This window comes from Talpa occidentalis, unplaced genomic scaffold (genome assembly GCF_014898055.3).
Source record: "Talpa occidentalis isolate TD23 unplaced genomic scaffold, MPIMG_talOcc4v2.1 talOcc4.8, whole genome shotgun sequence".
Classification (NCBI taxonomy): domain Eukaryota; kingdom Metazoa; phylum Chordata; class Mammalia; order Eulipotyphla; family Talpidae; genus Talpa; species Talpa occidentalis.
This window is the reverse complement of record NW_023605194.1, coordinates 95,043,559-95,066,073: the sequence shown is the minus strand read 5'-3', so window position 1 is coordinate 95,066,073 and position 22,515 is coordinate 95,043,559. Positions and strand designations below refer to the sequence as shown.

Here is a 22,515-nt window from a genome sequence, read left to right as displayed (position 1 = left end):
AATACCCTCCTACTACTTAGTATTGACCTGACCAAATCACAGTATAATTTTATTGAGAAGAAGGAGAGGTGGGTACAAGTGTGCCTTTGTGTAATCAGGATGGAAACCTGAACATTTTGTGAAATTTTCCTTTTCCAAGTGCCTAAAACCTAACTATGAAGAGGTAGCAGTACAAGCATTTTTCTTTAGCGATGCAAAGGTACATTGCAATAAAAAATGGAGTTGAAAGTGCTTGTTTCAGACAAATGAGATTGAGACAGAACCTAACGTTTTACTTAAAAAAAACTTTGTTGCCTTATTAAACTGAATTTTTATGACTTTGATAAAAGTGAAACTTAGATTAATGAAAGGAAATCATAAAAGTAATAAAGTAAATGTAGGTAAATGTCTTTAAGTTGGGGTGGAGGGGACAGTATTTTTCAGTTGACAACAAAAGACTCGATCATAATGGGAAAAGATCAGTTTGGTAGATTTGATGTCATACTAATGTTTAATGTGTACATTAACGACACAAGTACAAAAGGGAAAGGAAAACACTAAGCCAGGAAAAGAATCCTAATACATAGGCCAAAGGCCTTTTGGGGAAATGTAAACTATTTCAGTCTTTTAAAAAATGTAAACTGCTTCATTGTTTCTGGGGCAATTTGGCAAAATGTGTCAAAGCCTGGAACATGTATATATCCTCTGACCCAGCAACTCCAAATCTCAGAAGTTAGCACATGTGATTTATCCTGATCTGCATAAAGATTTGCAAGTTTTGTTTATAATAGAAGAAAAATCTGAAAGAGTTGAAATGACTGCCAGGAAGTTATGTAGATTACAAAAATAAAACTAGCAGTACAGGTGTGTCCTGAAATATTAAGGTAGCTCTTGAGAGTCGGGTTGATGAGAACTATATTGGCATGGAAAATGTTCATGATATCTGTTTCCTTTATTTTTGGAAAGTTAAAATATTCATGTATTCATGCACACATTGAGGCTCAGGGCATTTTGCTGTTAATTGTGTGTATGTGTCCTTTGTGTTTTTCTGTGTTTTCCAAGCTTTTGACACTGATCACTGTTATTTTTGTAGTCAAGGAAAAAAACAAGGGGCTTTTTTAGTGTATTTGAAAAATATGGAAAGTGCAAAGAAGAAAACAATAATCATAGTCTCACCATCCAACATTAACCACTAACAGTGAGTGTTTGCTTCGGTAGTTTTTCTTTCTGCAAATAAAAAACAAAAAGTAATACCAAAACATTAAAAGTGGTTATCTTTTGGATATGAGACTGGACTGCTTTGGCTTTATTCCTTCTTTTCCTTCTCCTCCTCTCCCCCATACATTTCTGTGTTTCTCTTTTTTTTCCTCTGATGAGCATTTTTTACTTTTCATAGGGATAAGCTGTAATCAGTTGTCAAAGGTAGACTATTTTAAAATGTCAAAGAAGTCTTAGATATTTAGAGGAAAGTAAGCAAGGGTTTGGACTTAAGAACAGTTTTGATTAAGCCAGAAGAAGGGAACATGTTGCATACTGCAGGGAGAGGGAATTGCCCTGGTTGGCCTGGACAGTCCATGTTTTAAGCTTTTGTTTGATGTCACTATTACTGACTTTTTTGCACTCAGAAATATCCAAGTTCAGGACAAGAAGTTACAAGGAATCTGGATTTGGGGAGGGGGTAGAAGTTGCTGTTAATGAGCAGCCACTTAGCTAAATCAGGGTAGCGGTATTAGGTAAATGCAAAGAAGACTAATATAAATATTGATGTCTATGATTGATTGAATAAATTGGGGAGAATAGGCCTGGCTTCACTGACCCCCACCTTGGGTGCATGAGGTCCTCCCGGGGCGCAATAAACTTTCCCTCCCTTTGAGAAATTTAAAAAAATAAATAAATAAAATAAATTGGGGAGAATAAACAGGTCTCCCAGAGAGAATTCCAAATAATTTTGCAGATACTCTGCCCTCACAGAGATGGAGTATAATTCCTTATTCTTTTTTTTTTAAGATTTATTTATTTATGCATACAAGAACAGGGTACAGGCCACAGGTGCGGGCGGTGAGAGGATTCACCAGAGACAGAGCAGGGAACAGAACAGACAGATTGACCAAAATGCACTGCTGAGGGGAGCAGCGGGTGAGACAGGAGAGGTCTGCTGCACCATGTGGGTAGCTCCCCTGCTGTTGATCAAAATTGTGCTGCAGTGGCTGCAGATAGCTTCATAGGTTGCATCTTCACACCTTGCACCACCAAGAGGCCGCTATAATTCCTTATTCTTTTTTTTTAAAGATTTATTTATTTATACAAGAACCGGTGTACAGGCCAGATGCGCAGGAGGGTGAGAGGATTCACCAGAGACAGAGCAGGCAACAGAACAGGCAGACTGATGAAATACACTGCTAAGGGGAGCAGCGGGCGAGACGGGAGAGGTCTGCCATGCCATGTGGGATTCTCGCCAGCTGGTGGGTATTGAACCCGTGCTGCAGAGGCTGTGGACAGCTTCACAGTATGGCGTTCATCCACCTGTGCCACCAGGGAGGCCCTAATTCCTTATTCTCACCTGTGGCCTGTGCTTTGTCACTTCCTCCCAAGGGTGTAGTCTGGGAGGGGAGACAGGGAGTAACTTTACAGTGGAGACACTTGGGCAACAACTCAGACAGGTGATGGAGGTTAATATCAGCAGTAATCAGTCATGTTGATAGTCCAGTACCCTAAGTAGGATGTACTCAGAATGGCACTTGATTTCTTCCTCCCAAAACCCAACAGTCCCAGTCTAGTCATGAGAAAAATATCAGACCTATTGAAGAACACATAGAATACCTGACTAGCTTCCTTAAAACTATTGAGGTCATCAAAAGCAAAGTTGAGAAACTGTGGCAGCCCAGAGGAACCTAAGGAGATTTAATGACAATGCAATATGCTAACCAGGGTGAGATCCTGAACTGAAAAGGACATTAGGGAAAGACTAAGCAAATCTGAATAAAGTGTGGGCTGTAAAATATATCAGTATTAGCTCATTAGTTATGACAAATGTACCATATTAATAGGACATGGTAATAGTAAGGAAAACTGGGTGTGGGATATATGGAAATTATGTACTATCTCCACAGTTCTGTAAATCTAAAACTTTGTAAATTTTAAGTTTATTTAAGAAAAAAAGCATTGTTCTAGTGGATGGAGATGTGACTTAAAGAGGTGAGTTGGGAAATAATCAAAATAGTAAGATGAAATTATAGCTGCAATGGAAAGGTTAGGAGAGACCAGGCTCGGTCAGTCCAGACAGGCTGCCCCTCCCTTATGCAGACGCTCCCGCTTCCACAGCCTCCTTCCTGCTGATGCAGTCTCTGAAAGAACGATGACCCTCTTCTAAATTCCAGTATTTTAGGACTAGGCATTCTGGTCAGATGACTTTTCCTAGTTACTTCAACCACGTATAACAAATTCATGTGAAAAGAGTTTTAAGCTATGAGTCCAAGAGAGAAAATAGGACCAGAAGTCAGGAGCCCTGGCTGTTCATTCCTGGTTCTGTCGTGAACCAGCAGAATGACCCTGGACTAGTCACTGAATTCCAGATCTGCTTCCTCATCTACAAAATGAGAGGGTTGAACTGGAAAAATTTCTATGGTAACTTGCTGTTCTAAAAATACTGTGCTTCTAAATTAAGATTTTAAGAGCGGCTGTGGCACCACAAATATGGAATCTCCATTCCTAATTTCTAGTCAGCACTAGACTCCAAGTTAGACTTGTTTTGAAGTCCACTCTGAGAATTCTCGCCACATACTTGGAACAGAGATTCAGTTTAAATTTCAAGTCTTAGATAAGCTGAAGAACCATCTATCCCAACTCATTTGTTTTATCATCTAAGAAATGGAGCTCGAAAGAGGTTATAATTTGTTCAAACTGCTCCAAAGCAGAAGCCAGGTTTTCTGCTTGCTGCTTGAGAGCTTTGTGTGCCACAGCAGCCTCCCTGCAGAGCACGCTCCATCCTTTCCCAGTGCCGCCAGGGCCTCGTTTGCACGGTCACCAGAATGGCCCTCGAGGGCAACTGTTCACTGTCCAAAACCATCGTGTTAGTCAGATGCAATCCCTGATTTTTGGAAAAGTAACTGGGGGCCCAAGGGCGGGGTGGGCGGGCCGAGGAGCGCCTCTCCCCTCGAGACTTTCCCCTCTAGGTCTGCAAAGGGCACTGGAAGCTTCATTTTTGTCTTTCCTTTTCAGTTCTGTTGCTTACCTTTCCCCTGGTAATTATATAGCCAGAGATTATTTGTTTACAGAAGCCACGTGAATCAGCTAACCCCGAAAGGGTTAATGCGCCCAAATTACGGGGCTGGGTTAACAATAAACAGGATGTCCTCCAGAAATTAAATTTAAACCGCTGTGACTCAGGCTGGCCGATCCTCTCGACCGGATCGTTGTCTGGGGTTATTATCGGTGGTTAATTATACCATTGGGTTTAGCAAGAGTGTGGGTCACTTTGGACCCAGAGAAACCAGGCTCTGGGAGAAGGGATGGGATTTGGACCTGGTGGGCTGGAAGGTTCAGGGGTGCTAAAAGAAAAATGGGAGGAGTGGCTGCTCTGATCTGTGCCCTCAGGGCCCTCCTCTTGCTCCCACTTCCCTACCCTGACCCCGGGGTGCTGAGGTCACTCCTACCCGGTGGGGGGAAGCCCGCCTTTTACGGCTGTTGGGGCGCACGGTTTGCTTTCTGACCCAGCCATAATTTTCCTCTCAGAGCTCTAGAACCATGGTATTTCCACTGCCTTGAGGAAGCTTCTGAAGTTTAACCCCATATTTCACTGAGTAGGAAGTTAAGGATGGCCTGCTCATCAGCGCGGAGGCAGTTAGTGCCCAGGTTGACTCCTAGCCATGATCCTGCCATCATGCCAAGCGGGTTTCCACTTCTAAGTGGGAAACTGCGGTGCCAAGCCTCCTAGCAAGTTCAAGGCAGACTTGGGCAGGATTTCAGATTCTTCTCCCAGTTTGCCATGTTTAGATTTTGCTATTCTCCCGGGAAATAACCCAGCCTGGCTGATCCTTAATGCCCCTACAATTTGTTTCTCCACAGTCACCCAAGATCTACAATTTGTTCCTCTGTGGAGAAGTAGTGAAGCCCTTATTACAGACAACTCATGGTTTTTATGGTGCTCTTCAGGCAGGTTCTTGAGAATGCTAGCTCTCCTGTGAGCCGGGCATTTCTGCCTTCTGAGCTGCTCAGGACACAAGGTTTATAGTGACTGTTACTCCTGCCGTCTTGCAGTAGCTTCCCTCCTGCCCTCACCCTGGCGATGCACTTCGACAACAGACTGCCCAAGGAGTGCCGCTTGGGCAGAAGGTGTTGCCCAGGGCCTTGCTTGACACTGTCTATGGGAGGGTTGCGCTCCTGGAACCCAGCCTGGCTGCTGTGGTCCTGGACCCACAGGGTAGGGCACGTAGACTGAGCTCCAGCGAGCAAGCCAGCGCCACTCTTCCTGCCCCTCCTGGGGGGGATGGCCTGTACTTCATCAGTTCTTCTCAGCCACATCCTTCCCCGTTTCTCCTAACATCCCTCTTTGCCTCTTCCTCATTTAGGATTCCTTTCAAGATTGCGCAGCCCAAGAAACAGATTGTCTCCAAAACAGTGAGTAACTGATTCTTTCCTTCTGACACTCAGTTCTGTCTCACATGGGCTTCAAAGCATAGAAGCAGAGCTTTGACTCAGCACATCTGGGGCTCAGAAGGCAGCCCCTGGGCCCTCTTTTCCATCATGTAGTCCTAGAGCCTCTCACAGATAGGGGCTTGCAGGAGCCTCCTGTCCTGGAGCTTTTCCCTCAGTCAGCCTCGACTCCCCTCTCCTTGGCAGGTAGAAGAGGCAGACTGCAAAGGCGAGGAGGAATACGCTGCCTATTTCTGGGGCCTGCACTTTCCAGCGAGGGCTTCTGAAACAGGGATTCCTGCCAAGGACATGTCCCAGGCCTTTATCTCTAGTACCCTCAGCTGCGGAAAGGGCCGGAAATCGTCTCTAGACATCCAGGTTGCTTTCCACCCAGAGAGAAATGGGGGGGATGATGGAATCCCACCCCAACCCACCTGTGAACCTGCAGCCTTTAATTTCTCTCTTATGTCCAGAATGGAGAGGAAGAGAGTCATAGATTCTTAGAAAATTAGAGGTGGAAGCTCTTAGACATCATGTAGTCCAACCTCCTGATGAGGAAACCAAGGCCCCTGGAGTTGTAGTGTCTTTCTCAGGCTATAAAAATCTCACACCAACAGATCTGGGATTAGAGCACAAGTCTGATCCTCTGCTCAGTTCTCTTTCCAGTGCTTCATGCCACCTCACACCGGCTGCAAAGATGTCCCAAGGTTTGCAGACTCTGGTAAAGAATGTCCTCTTCGAGCCCTTCCCTTGCAATCCAAATGAGGCTGTTGTCTTAACATAGGAGACCATAGTCTCTGCGGCCCTTGCTCATTGTGAGGGCTCCAGAAGTGCAGCTTTGTCAGCCTTGTGGAGGCCCTTGTCATCCCAGCCCTGACAGTTCTCCTTAGTGTCATAGCTTCAGCCCTCCTCGGGTCTCAGAACCTCAGATGAAACTGCTTCATTTTGGCGGGAAGTTGTCTCAGCATCTCCACTCATCTGGTTCTATCTTTGGCAATCCCAAGGCAAGTTCCTTGGAGGAAATGGGCCCAGCTAGAGGAGCCCTCCCAATTTCAATCAAGGCAGGCCCTGGACAGACTCGGGGTGCAGACGCTGAGCATCTGCATGAATCTGCAGAAAATCTGGGCATGCATGTGTGAACTCTAGTGGGTGCAGGAAACAGGGGTGTGGCTTTGAGTCTCTAGAGTTTAATCTAGGGCAGATGAGAGGGTCCTCTCTAGGGCAATATTCACTAACAAACAAACAAACAAAAACAAAATGAAACCCTCCTAACCCCCCATTCGTTATCAAAATGGTGTTCTCTGCAGAAAAGTCTAGTCTAGAATGCAGTTTCCAGCTGTGTTGCCAGCACTTGTTGATGGGAAGATCTCTGAGTCTTCTCATCTGGGGAGTGGCTCATCTGAGGACTCCCCAGGGGATGGGCAGATGCACAAGCTGAGAAAACCTTCAGTGCCTGTAGATGATCCTCTGGGGCCCCAAACCTCTCTCCCTTCCATGCTCCATCTTGTTTGGGATGGAATTGTCCTCTGACTTGTGTCCTTAGCAACCTCTGATGGGCCGGGCAGCAGGTGGTGGCTAAGAAGCCGGATTTGGGGAGCCCCCAACCTGTATTCCCATCCTGGCTAGCTGTGTGCTCTCTATGGCCTGAATCACTTAGTTTCCCCTCTCTGAGCCTTAGTTTCTCTTTTGTAAAATGAGGATGATACTAGTACTTATGTCACTCATGTCTTGTGAAGCACTTTGCACAGCGCCTGGCAGATAGAGGGCCTTAGTAAATATTAACTACACTGCAGGAAGATAGTTGATTAGACTCTTTATAAACTACCAAGAACTCAGCCTGTCCCAAGCAGCTGGATTCCCCAGCACGATGAAATAGCAGGCGAGGCCTTTGATCTCTCATAAGGAATCAAAGCCAAGTTACAGCTTGGAATAGAATTACTTGCTTTCTCAACTCCCCAGAGGCTCTGAAGTGTGTGCAGCAAGAGCCTGCCACTTTGGAGCCTCGTCTTCCCCGCTGCAAGCCTCCTCCGGCCCCTAGAACAGGCCGGGGCCGTGTGGTTGTCTCAGCATCTCCAGCAGCTGCCCCAGAACAAGGGTGACGCACTCTGCTCTTCTTGCCTGGGCACCTTCAGGGAGAGGAGCAGATGTGTCTGCCTGGGTTACTGGAAGTCATGGCTCCCCTGTCATGGGAAGAAATGCTCATGTTATCTTCAGGGAGTTTCAGGAGGTTTTGGCTCAAGGCACCCATCTGTCAGACACAAAGAAAGCATTGTGTCTTTGCCCTCACTCTTCTGTGCCCAGGTTATTAATGCAGATTCCATTATTGTCAAGGCTTTGGCTGGATTGGCATGTCCTCTGCAGGGGCTGACCATTGGAACTGAAACAGGAGAACAAAAACTTTCTACCTCCCCATCCTAACCTGCTCATCCCCTCCCGCTCCCCCAGCCCCACCAAGTGCTTGGGTCTCCCTGCGCTGACCTCACCAGCCTGACTGGCCTGCCCTGCCCCTCTGATGGCCGTGCACATGTGTTTACACTTGTATTGTTGACTGGGGTCCAATTGGCTTTTTGGCAAAGGTATCAAGCATTCAAAGATGTTCAGATCTTCTCTTTTTGGCTCGTGCCCTCAGAATGGATATGCCTGGGAATGAGACTCCTGTGTCTCTCTATTCCCTTAGCTGTTATTTGAGGGGCTAGGATCCTGGCGGTGACCCCCTTCCATCTCCCCCAGTGGAGGAGAAAGCTCAGAACCAGTGAGCTGTAGAAGCAGCCCATACCTGGCTGCCAGAAGCAGGAGCTGAAACATTCACAAAGTTCTCTTAGGCTGTCGGATGGCCTTGGGTGGTATAAAGAAGGATGGAGCTCCCATCCTTCCCAGCTTCCAGTGCGGGGCCCTGGGTATCTCATCAAGCTAAGTGATCCAACTCAGTTGGAAGCCCGCAGTCCTCCCTGTGCAAGTCCAAGCAGTCCCCAGCCAGGGAGCCCAGGTGTTCACTGACATCCCACACACAGCCGCACACTTGGGGTTGCACAAGAGGTGCCGACGGCCAGGCAGGGCTGTGGTTCCAGTGGTTCGGAGGGCCCTCACACCTCCCCTCCCAGAGTGCCTTCTCTCTGTGTACTTGATCTTCAGGAAAGCTGGATTCCATCCAAGGCTTCCTTCATTTTAATTTTGCCTTTTTGGAAGTAAATAATATGTAAAGACTCTGCTTAGCTGTCACTTCATACGAAGTCAAAAAGATATGTGTCCAATGCAGGGAGGCCAGTGCAGCCCCAGTACAGGGCTGCAAGCTTAGCCAGAATCAGGATTCTCCTAGCCGTCAGCTGCCCATGGCTGCTTGCCTTTGAGAGGTTTACAGACCAATCCGCATCCCAGGGTGTCAGAGGAACCAGGAAATTCTGCCTGGGTCAGGCACCTCGCACCACACACTGCACAGCCCCCTCAGTAGTCCTCCAGACAAGACAAGGAGGCTGATGCTGTTATCTCTGCTTCCTTGTCAGCCGCCTGCAATTTACATGGGGAAGACAAAGTGTAATCCAGCCTATTCACTAGGAAAGAAACTGAGGCTCAGAAATGTTAGGTAATATTTTTAAGGCTCCACAGCAAGTGTCAGAGCTTCTATGTCATCTGTCTGTGCTCATCTCTCCACACCACCTTCCTCCCTGGCACTGTTGGAGAATGGACTAGATTAACACCGCAGTGCAGACTTTAAAGGGCCTGGGCAAAGCCCTTTGGCTCCAAAACCAAGCTCCCACCTTCAGTGGCAACAGAAGCTTTGCAGTCCTTTAACTAAGACTTTGATTCCTGTGCAACTGCAAATCCTCTGGGACAGCTAATGCTTTAAACTTTCATCACTTTACATTCACACTTTAGTGGGCATGAATTTTGAATTTTTACTGAAGAACACCTTTTGAGGGATCATAAGGAAAAGATGAGGAAAAGACTGGATTCCTGGATGGAGAAAGAGCAGACCTGTTGAAAAGAGGATCAGAAAGTAAAGTCCATGTGTTCCTACCTCTAGATTTTACAGTTCAAGTGAAGAAGGCAAGACCTCTCCATGCAGGCCCTGCACCCTTGGCTGCGCTGCACAGGGCTTTCCAGTTTGCAGTGGTGTCATCACCCACACCAGGAGGGCCACGTCAGCTGTTCCATTCTCCTCTGTGCCCCTGGGATCTGGCAGAATGTGCTGCACTTAATAAGTGCTTGATAAATACTTGTAGGATGAATGAATATAGTTTCTTTTTAAGGAATTGATATAGCTTTTAAAATGGTGGCGGGGGGGGTGCTAACCTAGGAGTCCAGATTCTAGCCTTGCTTTACCACTAACTAGCCTGTGTCTAGACCTAAATCATATGGGGACCAAGGGGTAGATCATGTTCACCTCATGTGTGACATAATTGGCCTGGGTTCTGCCAATTTCTGACTATGCTGAATATACCTAAGTCCAAATATGGAAAAAGGGGTCTGTGGGGTTTCAGAATAGTCCTCCGTGGGGTCACTGTTGCTAGAAGGGTGTGGTGGTGAACAGTAGGACTTCAATAATTTCTGCAGGTGCACACTTCTTGACCTTCAACCAGTAACAAGAGTGAGAGTCAGAGTTTGGGGCTCTTGCTGGCAGTTATCTCAGGGTCGCAGCCAAGAGGGCAGCTTTCTTAGGTCGTGGTGTTAATTCATCAGCAAATTCCTTTTTTCCCTCTTTGGCAGAATGACCATTGCACAGGCCTTGGAGCCAGGCCACCTGCATTCAAATACCAGTTCTTCCGCCCACTAGTTGTGTGACGCAGGCAGGTGACTGCGCTGCTATCTGGTGACCTCAGTACAGTGAGGGCTGTGACTTCACCTACTGAGTTGTGGGTTCTCAGAAGCACACAGTGAGGGTTCCCAGAGTGGTACAGGTTCCCTTCTCAGAGGTCCCCTGTCACAGGACATGTACTGCTCTGACCAGGGATCCTGAATTGCAAAAAGAGGCCTGGAGCCTTTCAGATACCGCTGCTTTACAGGCCACTTCCCTGAGAGACCATTGCTGAGGCCCATTGTACAGATGAGCAAACTCAGGCACTTGAAGAGCAAGTGACTTCCTTCACTTCACCGGGCATGTCGGTGGTAGGATTGGGTGCAGGACTTACACCCACTCCACTTAAATATCGCTGCCGCTGGGCAACCTGGTGACCAAGCAGGAATTTAGAGAGCCTTGCCGGAGTCAGTAGTAATAGTACTTGGGTGTGGTACATCCCAGAGCACAGAGCACAAATAAGTGATCTTTCTGCACCCACCTTGACCCAGCAGGCCAGTGGGACCTGTACAGAACCCAGGGCCATGAGGGAGAGGTGACTGGTCTGGCCGTGGAGCTGCTGGGTGGCAGAGCTGGTACCACACTCCGAATCCACTTTCCCTTGCACCCTGCCGCCTCTCTGGGTGGGCTTCAGTCACTCTCTGAGCACCTGCCTAACCTGCCACACAGGGGATGGGGGGAGAAGGGGCCCAGTTCAGCACCTCGCTTCTTGTGATTAGGGAAAAGCACTGGGACTTCCCAGACTGGCCCATCTAGGAGTCTTGCACCCTAAATCAGATGCTTCATTACTTTGGGGAACAGGGCTGTGTGTCAGTAACGACCCGCTGCTGCTTGTATGAACTCGACAGTGTTTTCCACGGTCGGGGGAGGGCGTGGAGAGGGTTACAGAAGAATGGCAGATTTTTTCCGAAGTGGTGTCATTTCTCCAATGATTGAGTTATCTTTTTCATTACAGGTGGAGAGAGACTTTGAAAGAGAGTATGGAAAACTCCAGCAGTGAGTGTCAAACCCCCGAAGCATGAGGCAGGGGGCAGGTCAAGCAGGCAGGAGCCACTCGGCCTCCAATCCACCTGGTCTGCTCGCCACCCCTCATTGGCGGCTGTCTGTCCACCAGCAGCCTGGGAGGGGAGCCCAGGAGAGCTCAGGGCACCACCTGCCAGGAACTCTCCCCCGATGGGCGACTATAGACCAGTCCTTAACTCATAGCTTTTGGGTGCTTGGCCTCCTGCAGCACCCAAGGTGGCCCTTCAGTCAGTGGGCAGTTTCCCTTGTCCTAGAGCACCAGGTTGGGCTTAACTTAGGGAGATGGGAAGATCAGGGCCCAAAAGCAGCTTGGCGATGCCAGGTACCGAGGTCTGCACCCTTCCTTGCAGTTTGGAAGAGCAAACCAAAAAGCTGCAGAAGGACATGAAGAAGAGCGCCGACGCCGACCTGGGTAGGTGCACCCCCACCGCTCGCCTCCCCTGCCACATCAGGGCCGGTTGCAGTAAGTGCACTTAGGAGTGCCGAGCAGATGGCCCTGGTGCTGGATTACTCTCCACCTCGCGGGTCACCATGCCCTGGTCCTCGGACTGGCAGCAACCCACCCCAGTTGTCTGCAGACTGCGGAGGGCTGCCTCCTGCGGCCTCTAGGGATCGGAAAAAGGGCAGGTGGGCACTGAACGGCTCACTCCTGAGCTGGTCCAGAAGAGTCGGGGCCACAGTGCCGTGCTGGGCTCACCTGGGGTGGTGATGGCTGCTTGGAGGTTCAAGGCCCACAGTGCCCCAGGGTTAATCGCTTGAGGAGTGCATCCTGTGAGCTGACTTCATGTGGTTCTAACAAAGAAAGACCAGGCATGAGATGTGGGATGTGAAGGCTTTAGACAGAAAAGGCAAACTGGGGTGGAAGTATCCACCTTCTTCTAGCCCCTGACTTTTCAGGTTTTTTCCTTCAAATATTGAAAAAAAGGAACAGAAGAAATTTCTCAAAAATGTTTCCAGCTTTGTCCACATTCTAATTTTCATGTAGCTGTCTGTGAGCATTTCCTAGTGCAGTCAAGTTGCACATGATGTTTGTTCTTGAGCCTCCAACGTCACTTCACAGATCTTGAAGATTTTTTTCTCCATTGCCTCCATTTTTGTAGGAAGTTCTTATTTCCAGCTTAGTCCCATAATTTGCCCTAGAGAAACTGCAGGACGGCCCTCTAGGCGGCCCATCAGCCCCTGCGGGCTTCTTTGCTGGCTTGCCAACCAGCCTGGGTGTGGAGGGGCCCCCGGGTTTCTGTCTCTCCCACTCAAAACGGAGTGGGAGAGGCCCCGCCTCGCGCAGGGTTGGAGCAGCTGGCTCCTCGCTCCTCACTGTGGAAGGCAAGGCCATGTCTGTAATTAACTGGGAGCTGGGCCTTATTTCACAGATTCTAAGATAGTTTTTCATGTTTAGCTCCTGAAATCAAGGCACCTTGCTGCTCGGTAGTGTGTCCTGGTTTAATTGCAGCCTTTTCCCCTTTCGTACTTGTTTACACAGTAACAGTGGCCTAGCAGTTGGTAGCATCTTAGATTCCATCACATAACGTTGTAAGAAAGACGTTCAAAAACTTGTTTCCCCTGGGATTCTGAAATGGGTGTGGAAGCTACAGAGCGAGCCTGGCCCTTCTCCAGCATCTCTTCCTGCTCTGCTAGAACTTTGCAAATAATGGAGACCTGAAAACTTGTATGGGACCAAGCCAGCCAAAGCTGCCAGCAGGTTTGCATCCTGCCTCTGAGTGGCCCTTTAACTTCTGGCCCCCATCTGTGGAGCAGGGATGGAAACATACAAAGGAGACTACAGAGGGCGGCAGTCGCCCCATAGGGCCCCGTGGGGCCTGCCCACTGCTCTCTCCAAGCCAGACCACCAGGAGAGCAGGGCCCAACATCTAGTCTGAGCCCGACACTTGCAGCTGTCTGACCTGGGCAGAGTTCCACACTTCTGAACCTCATTTGTCTCCTCTGTAGAATGGAACCAAAATACATCTACCCCAAAGGTCTCCTGGGTTGTTTAACTCCAAGAGAGAAATGGATGCATGGAACCCTGGCAGAGGCAGGATGCAAACCTGTTCACAGCTTTGGAGTTCTTGGTCTTGTATACATTTTCAGGTCTCTATTATTTGCAAACAAAATTCTAGAGGGACAGAGAGAGAAGGGCCATGCTTGCTAGATCATGTCTGCACCAGTCTCAGGGAAAACAAGTTTTGAATGTCTTTTTACTGCTGTAGATCCTTGAAATCAGGATTGCCAAGCTCACCTCACCATGCCAAATCTGGCCTTGGCTTGTCAATCAAGGTTGTTCTGGTGTTGGTTTTTTTTCCTTTTACTAGACTAAGAAACTTTTTTTCTTTTTGTTGAGGTAGTGTTAGTGTACACTACTATGTAGGTTTCAGGAATACAATTTCTTACCTTAGCAACTATATCAATAAAATTTTATTGGAACATCCACACCCACTCTCTAGCATTGATATAGCGGAGTTGAGTAGTGGCAACAGAAACCAATAAGGCCAGACTTGGCCCCAGAGTCTAAAATCTCAGCTCTAGCAGTTTCCGACCCAACTGCACAGCAGAACCATCTGGAGCTTTTTCCTTTTAATGCACATTCCTGGGTACCAGATTTACTGAATTAGAATCTTTGGAGCTAGAAATCTGCATTTCTTACACCTTCCCACCCACATGATTCTGTCAGAACCCAGAGTTTGGAAAATTAAATCGTCCCAACAGGTAAAGCTACTGAAAAGAATGGCCCAGAGCAGCCGCAGTGGGGAGTACTGCACAGACTAATGTCTGTGATCACGGGGGGGTCATCTGGGTACAGGCCCCCAACCAGGGGAGTACAGGGAGTCCTGGGGACAAGATCTGGAGGTCAGGACATTCCCTCAGCTTTGACTTCTTACAGCCATGTCCAAATCTGCTGTGAAGATCTCCTTGGATTTACTCTCCAACCCCCTCTGCGAGCAAGACCAGGACTTTCTGAACATGGTGACAGCTCTGGACACAGCCATGAAGCGGATGGACGCCTTCAACCAGGAAAAGGTGACTGCGATCTTGGTTTCCCCCTTCTCATGACTTCTGTCTGGGTGAGGCACCTACCTGAGTCCTTACCAGGCTCAGTCTCCATTTTGGTGCCCTCAGCCTTCTGAGGCCTATGTTCCAAGCCTGTGTGAACTCCTTGGCCAACTGGCTTTGGCACCGGTTGCTTTCCACGGCTCCTGTGAGCTTACATCATGCACATGAGCCCATGAGAGGGCCTCAGGTCAGCCCCGCTGTCCTTCCAGAGATGTCCTTCCAGAGATGCCCACCCAGCGCTCCTCATTGAGCGTGGCCGCTGTCAGTCTTGGCAGACACTGGCTGCTCGTCATCTCTGCCTCACTCCAGCTGCAGTCAGAGGTACCCCACGCCCCTGCCCTGCTCCTCTCTCCCCCTGCCTGTGGCTCTCAGGGTCTCCTTTTTCTCCTTAGGAAGTTGGAACCTCCCCCTTTGGGGAGAGTTTGAATTCCTCCCATTTTTGATGCCATTGGTTTTTTCTTTTGACAGGTGAACCAGATCCAAAAGACTGTGATTGAACCTTTGAAAAAGTGAGTAAAGGTCAGCTCGGGAGTACAGGCCTCAGGGCACTTACTGGGAAGAGAGGTTGGGGCCTGAATATCATTTCTGGCAGCCTGTCCCCAGAGCCCAGGGGGATGAGAGGAAGCTCAGTGGGCAGTCCAGCCACACCATCTGTGGCCCCAGGGTTGACTCCTGGTCCCTCCAGAGGACCCTAGCTGCCCAGGCACACGCCATGCCCACAGGGCCTGTGATCCCTCCGTGCACTGGCCCTGCTCCCTGCTACCTTTGCCACTCTGCCTTTGTTCCTGATTGAAAGGCAGTGGGACCAGAGCTCGCTGAATTGAGCTAGCAGAGATCTTGGCCAGCCCTCAGCGGAGATGAGCTAGGCCTTTCATCTCTCATCCGGATTGGGAGAGCAGCTGCCTGCAGCACTCAGCTTTTGAAATGTGGGGGAGGCCACACATGGGGAGGGTGCAGCAGCGGTGTCCCGCCTGGGAAGGTCCCCTAACTCGTGGCCTATCAGGGTCAAAAATTCTTCTGTGAGACTCATCTTCTGTCAGGCAGGCGCTGGTCAGTGATCAGACAGGCCTATTCCCTGCGTCCCCGAAGGGGGTGGGCCCTCGGGACAGACAGCAGCGTTGCCTTGAAGCTTCCGAATCACTTCATCTTCTTCCCCAGCCTCTCCCAAACAGGCTGTGACCTAGAAAGACTCCTGCTCCAGCCCGCAGCTGCACTTTATTACCTCTTCTGTGGTGGTCCCTGGCAGTTGCCTCACCAGGCCAGGGTAATGAGGCTCTGCTTAATTACCTTTAAGCCTGGATCGGGGCCCGGAGGGAGATGAAGGGAGCAGGTTTTGATCCTGCAGCCCCTGGTGCTGGGGTTGGTGAGCTCTTACTCCCTGCTTGGGTCCCAGGGGCGGGGTTAGAGAAGCTCTTTCTAAGCCGGCCTGTCTGGAGACACAGCCATGGCCAGGCGGTCGGTGTGGAAGACCCCAGTCCCTCCCTGGGCCTCTGCCTCCTCGGCCCTGCTCAACCTTCAGGTCATATGAGAGCTGGCGTTGAGTTTGGTGGCCCAGAAGGGTGGTGTCAGAAAACACTCCATTGCTTGTAGGGGGGTCCGAGCTGGGTGGAAAGGGCCACGAGCCGAGCTGACTCTACTGAAGGGGTCCCAGGGACTGCCATGGAGGCTGCCATGGACACCCACGGCTGGCAGAGCTCGGCAGGGGACACCATCTCAGAGAACTGGGGGACTGACTCCCTTCTCAATTTCACAACCAACGAGGCGGCCTTGAAATCTGATGCCTGGCTTTTAGAGCCAAATGGAGAGAAATCCCGGCTGCTTCCCACCACCCGAGCAGCCCACCACCTGCCAGGAAGGTGGGTGAGTGGCAGAGGGGGTGGCACCATCTCTGCAACAGATCCCCTGACCTCTGCATGAGCCCCCTGGCCGCCTGGCTACCCAGCCTGGCTGTGCTGCATCCCTCGGCCGACATGCGATCTCCCACCACATGAAACCGGCACTGCCTGTTGCCTCCTCTTGCCAGGAGAGAAGCTCCCAGGGACCCCAGCACCGGAAACAGGAAACTGCAGCTTTCCTGTCCTCTGATGAAGAACATCTCCACATGGCCACCCTGCCGCCCCCAGCCTTCCCCAGGGGGCTCGGCCTCTAATCCCCCCATCTCTGGGCCATGTTCACATGGTCGGATGGGGATGCTTTCAATTTCCCTTTCCTGGTGGGTGGAAGATCCCGGCTGTGTGGGCACAGATTGAGGAATGGCAGGCATTCCCCACCAGGGCCGGCTGCTCCCAGCCCACCTCCCAGCCGGCTTCGCTCTCCCGCCTCCCTCTTGCTGCCTCTTCACCCCACGCTTACCCAGGGGAGGCAGTTTGCTGTTGAACCTTGGGACTGGCAAGAAGCAGTTTCATCAGGTGCCTGGTAGAGGCCTCGCCCTGTTCTCCCTTTAGGAAAGGCAATGCAGACTTTGGGAACGGACGGTCCGGCACAGAGGCCATGAGCGCATTCTCAAGTATAGAAACTGCCAGTGCCATAAATTGGGGATGGGTACAATGCCATAAAGTGGGGAAAGTGCTGGAAGGGGCACCCCAGTCTGCCCCACCTGGCTGTGACCTTGGCCAGGTCCTCGTTACTGAGTCTCTCCCCGTGTGTGGAAGGGGCGAGCTGAAACGAACTCCTAGGATGGCAGTTGGTGCTTAGGGCGGGTGGTCTGAGGTGGGCAAGTTGAGTTATGTGTGGAGGGCAGAGTGTGTCAGGGGCCTTCGCCCTGGCACTGTGTCTCTGTTCCACTCACTAATTAGTTGCCACCGCTAAGCAGGGAACTGAACTGAGAGGCACGGGCTTGGCAGCCTTGTCCCCTTGTGGCCACCCAGTAGAAGTGTAGACACCATTCCTCAGGGAGAGTGCCCCCCCCCATCAGATGTAGGGTTCCTGGGGCAGATCTGGGAGGGGCGGAGCTCTGAGGATCAGCCTGTGCTTGTCTTCACTTGACCTGAAGGTGGAGAAAAGCAATCCCCATGGGGAGGGGGTGTCTTGCTGCCAAATGAGCGCCCTCCCCTCCTCCCTCAGCACCACGGTGTTTACACCGCCTGCCACATGGAGCTGGCAAGTCCATTCTGTTGCTCTAAGTAGAAAATGGGGAGGTGGGGCCTTGGGGCAGGAACCAAGAGCAAGGACTAGAGTCCTGATCCTCCTCAGCCATCTTGGAATACACCGTGTGACCTTCCCTGCCTGGCCTTGGTTTCCCCGCTGTGATGTGAGGAGGGCATGACACCTGCCCCTTCCTCGCAGAGCCCTCAGCCCAGGGCTCCAAGCCACTGGGTGGGAATTGATTTTGTGCCATCTACAGCAAACTCGGCCAGCTGAACCTCGTGCCTCTTGGCTTAACTGAGGGGTGCTGCCGTGAGAGGCAGAGGTTGCCATGGGAAGAAATGGGTTTTCTAGAGGCTCTTGACAGCAGCTGGGCCCAGCTTCCCCCACAGAAGATGGGTGGTCTTGTTTCCATGAGGCTGAAGGGAGCATCCTCTAGACAGTTGCTCCACCCTTGTGCTCCTGAAGTTGCCTGGCACTGGTAGAGATCTGCACCCCAGGATCCCTTCCTCACTCTGCCTCACTGGCAACTCGGGACTTGGCCCTGGGGTTGGGTTTCTGTTCCCTGCAGCCTGGCCCCAGCCCTGCATTTAGTCAGCGTTCCTGGCATATCTGACTCTGACCTGGTTGGTGACCGAGGAGAGGGGTTTCTGAGGACCAGCCAAGGTACGGTGCCGCTGGGGCCACAGGGTGTCAAGAGCTGCCTGACTGACCAGTGGGGTGATAGCCCCATCCTGCCACCATGGGGCGCACCTCACATGCACTGCTTCATTCATTCAGGGCCCTCTTTCCTGAAGAGATGAGCTCGGAATGAGGGAAAGGTGGCAAGAGCAAGAAAATGCTCCCCCTGCAGCCTCGTTCTGCTCATCCTTCCCATTGCATCACTGCTGCACCATCAGCACCTCCCAGGCAGCTGCCAGGTGGGCAGCAGAGGCCGAGAGACGGGGTGACCTAGCAGCAGGTTGCTTCTAGTTGTAATTAAGAATCAGGGCATGGCGCAGCAGTTGAGCGCTGGGTTACAAAGCTGCCCGCAGCCTCTGCAGCGCCGGTTCGATCCCCGGCTGCTCCCCGGCCACCGGAGGAGGGTCCCACATGGCGCGCAGACCTCTCCTGCCGCCCGCTGCTCCCCTCAGCAGTGTACTTCGGTCCTTCTGCCTGCTCTGCTCCCCGCTCTGGCTCTGGTGAATTCTCTCCCCCTCCCGCGCTTCTGACTGTACCCAGTGCATGTATAAATAAATAAATAAATCTTTAAAAAAAAAAAATCAGGGCAGCTGCCAGTTGCCCTGCCCAGTCGAGGCGGAGAGGATGGCAGTGTAGCAGTTTCTCAGGCCCCACTGTACCTGCTGCCCCGAGCCACAAACATGCCTGTGGCTCGTGGTGCTACCAAGACCCCGTCAGGGTGACTGTTCAAGCAAGAGCAGTGAGCCAGCCGTGGCCTCACTCTGCAGACCCACCCCGGGGCCCTTTGTCCTGAGGTGGCGGTGTGGGTGTGGCACCCAGGCTGCGCCACACCCAGTATGTCCAAGTCTCCGGCCTGACAAATTGTTCCATCAAATATGGAGGTGATGGGTGTGCACAGGGGCATGTGCTGATGATCCAGTTGCGGTGTAATCAGGTGTAATCGCGCCACTTCTTAGCATTTCCAGGTATGCTGTGAGCCCCTGGGGGCACCCATTAAGTGAGAAGAATTTGTTTCAGTAGCCTTTCTCAGGATCAGCCCTTTGCTTCGTCAAAATCTGCTGCCTGAATCTTGCTTTGTTTGGAGCATTTAGTGCTTCGGTTAAGTTTATGTTCTCTGGCAAAAAGCATGCATTGCTCTGTCACATGGACTAAATTGCTGAGGCTTTTAAAAACCAAATCCATGGTCATGTTCCTGGGAGAGGCAAACATGAGGAAACCACTCTGAAGATGACCCTCTGGTGGCGCTTACACGCCCCTGCGCACTCTGAGTGCCAGGGAAGGCTGGAATCAGGCCCAAGGGTCCCATGAAGAGCACCTCCCTCGTCTCAGGCTCCTGCCTGGCTCCCGTGCTCTCGGGGCTGCTCCAGGAGGAGCGGGCTGTACCCTGGGCCTGCGTGCACACACCCTGCTTCTGGGCTGGGACCACAGGCGGCCTGCTCCGCAGGCTTTGTTCTAGGATACTGGCCGTCTCTGTCCACTTCCAGACAACCTGCCTTCAGGTCTGCCTGGCCTCCTCCTGGGTGAATCATATTAATTAAGGAAAACGCCACCTCCCTGCCTGGGGCTGTGAGGAGCGGTGCTATCCTGTGCATCTACGATGCGGTCACCAGGTCGTCACCAGCAGCTACGGTCCATGCTGGGGGACCCACTCCTCGAGCATTTCCTTGTGGTGCTCTTTCCTGACAGTGGGGTAGAAAGGGGTCCGAGAGTCAGTTTCCTTGGGTCTCTGGTTTGGCCATTTCAGTGGGGGAGCCAGATGCAACTCTGCTGGAGTCGGGCCGTTCTCTCACCTGCTGGTAGCAGCGTGAGGTGGTGGGAGGGACGCTCTTCTGGACTGTCACTGCCTACCTGGAACCCTCAACAGGTTCTGTCATCTCTCTGGCCCATTTTTTTCATCTTTTAAAACAAAGATGTTGCACAGATGGCTTCCAAGGAGGCCTCAGCCCCACCACACCGCTTAGCGCTCTGGGGGCACAGTCCTGGGTGACACAGCAGGTAGGGGGCAGTGGCATCGTGCATTCCTGACCCGCCATGTCCTCAGGTCAGTGCAGTGACCCTTATCCCAGTCCTTCCCCAGACCTTATCCCAAGCATGAGCTCCAGGGGCCATGGCCCCATCTGTCTCCTTCACAACAGCGTCCCCAAGCTGTAGCCCAGGGTTTGCCACGTCGTGGGCACTCAGTGTGCACTTGTGAATGGATGGCAGGCTGCCGGCCTGCAGTTCCCAGAGCCGCCAGAATCCCACCAGGCTGTGTCCCACAGGTTCAGCAGCGTCTTCCCAAGCCTCAACATGGCAGTCAAGCGGCGAGAGCAGGTCTTGCAGGACTACAGGAGACTGCAGGCCAAGGTGGAGAAGTATGAGGAGAAGGAGAAGACAGGGCCAGTGCTGGCCAAACTCCACCAGGTACTGTGGAGAAGGGGGCTGAGGGGACAGTGGGCCTGGTGGTCACGGGTGACATGCTGCACCCCCCCACCTGGGAACCATCCAAAGACACCAAATGCCCTGATCCCTCCCACACACTTCCATCAAGGCTGCAGCAGGGTACTGGCTAAGCCAGTGAGCGATCTCACACCCTGGGTCTTGTTCCCCAGGCCCGAGAAGAACTAAGGCCTGTGCGGGATGACTTTGAGGCCAAAAACAAGCAGCTCCTGGATGAGATGCCAAGGTTCTACAACAGCCGGCTCGACTACTTCCAGCCCAGCTTTGAGTCTCTGATCCGAGCCCAGGTGAGGCGCCCCCATAAACTCAAATGATGGCCACTGCCCTTTCCCCTAGGAGATAGTCATGGGGCGTAACTTACACCGTCTGGAAGGATGATTTAGCCATTCTCTGCAGATAGCTTCACTGCCCACCCAGTCTGCACCGCCCCGAAAAGGGGCCTTTGTCCTAGGACTAAATCCAGGGGCCTGAGGGCCCTACTCTGTTTGCTGGAATTTGGGGCCCTACATTGCACTCGGCCGACCCCTGCACTCAGGTGGGGGAGGCTCCTTGCTCTTGCAGTTCTGCCCTCAATCTGTCTCTCCTCATGTGGTGCCACAAGCAGCCGGCAGAAACCAGGTTGTGTACTTAGCACCACGTGTTGACGGGCGGGTTGTCTGCCCTGCATGCGCAGGAGACCAGGGCTAGTGGCCTTTGGGGACCTTACCCCCTTCATGCCCCTACTAATTAGTCCGCACCTTTCAGCAGGAGACATGTGGTCTTAAATTTTAGCAACTCTTGGAGGGACCCTTAAACCCTGGGGAAGCCCCTGCCAGGGCTCCTGCGAGGTTGCTGGGTGTAGATGCGGGTGCTCAGCACAGCACCAGGGTCAGGCAGCTGGAGGGTCATGCACAGGCCAAGATCCTGAGTCTCCTGCCACCCAAGAGGTCAGGTGTCACGTAATCAGGTGTCATTCCTGCCCTCTCCATGTCTTTGCCCCCCAACCCCGTTATTCAAATGTTGAGCAGGGAGTCTTCTCCCCATTTGTGAAAAAGAGGTCGGGGTGCCAAAGCCAACAGGTCTCCTCCACAGGAACCCCAACTGACTACAGGTGCTCAGCGTCCTGCTCCTTCCCACCTTAGCCTCCAGGTAACAAGGCCGGTTGTGGACCATCGGGGCACTTCTGTCCTTAGCCTGGGGGTCTGGCGCCCCCCAGTGGACGTCATCGTTCATTGCAGTCCACCATGGGAAACCGCCAGTTCCCACGGTAGAGCATCAAAATCCAGGTAGCAGGACCGTGAGCAAGATTGATGTTGGAACTGGGACTTGTTGGTGACCTTGCCCCTGGTCACCAGGGAGAATGAGGCAGAGAATTTATGTGCACAAGCAAGTGGGGAATTGCCATATTTGCCCCCAGAGTATTGCCCTGGAAGTAAGAGCTGCCTTCCAGCAGCTTCACCCTGAGTTTAGGGGAACCTGCCACCATCACTGCCAGAACTCCCATCCCCACCCCCAGCCCCGCTTGCTTCTCTGCCCCCTCCAACCTGTTGCTCATGGGAGGAAGGTTCAGGGTCCCCAGGCTTCAGCATGCCCAGGTTGGAGCAGTCTAGGGGCATGGGATGCCCCGTAACCAGGCAGCGGGGAGGCCAGGGTTGTTTACTGCCGCCTCAGCACCAGCCTCCCCCTCTTGTGGCTGCTGCTGCCATTAGTCACTGGAGAAGTGAGCATTCCTAGTGACTCAGTGCACAGCGCCCTCCCCCCTCTCCCAGCACCAGCCCAGGCCCCACCCAGTGAGGTGACAAAAGTACGAGGAATCCTTGATTTCGCACCCCCCCACCCATGGAATCCTAGCTGAAGGG

At 51.7% G+C, this 22,515-nt stretch overlaps 1 protein-coding gene across 1 annotated transcript in view; it reads left to right on the top strand.

Moving 5' to 3' along the window:
- Positions 1-22,515, top strand: part of BIN3 (bridging integrator 3) — a 48,949-nt gene that overhangs the window by 15,165 nt on the left and 11,269 nt on the right. The window contains exons 2-8 of the mRNA XM_037497273.2: positions 5,547-5,595; positions 11,358-11,398; positions 11,776-11,837; positions 14,304-14,440; positions 14,942-14,982; positions 20,500-20,641; positions 20,830-20,964. Coding sequence (XP_037353170.1) covers positions 5,547-5,595; positions 11,358-11,398; positions 11,776-11,837; positions 14,304-14,440; positions 14,942-14,982; positions 20,500-20,641; positions 20,830-20,964 — 607 coding nt within the window. The remainder of the gene's footprint in view (positions 1-5,546; positions 5,596-11,357; positions 11,399-11,775; positions 11,838-14,303; positions 14,441-14,941; positions 14,983-20,499; positions 20,642-20,829; positions 20,965-22,515) is intronic.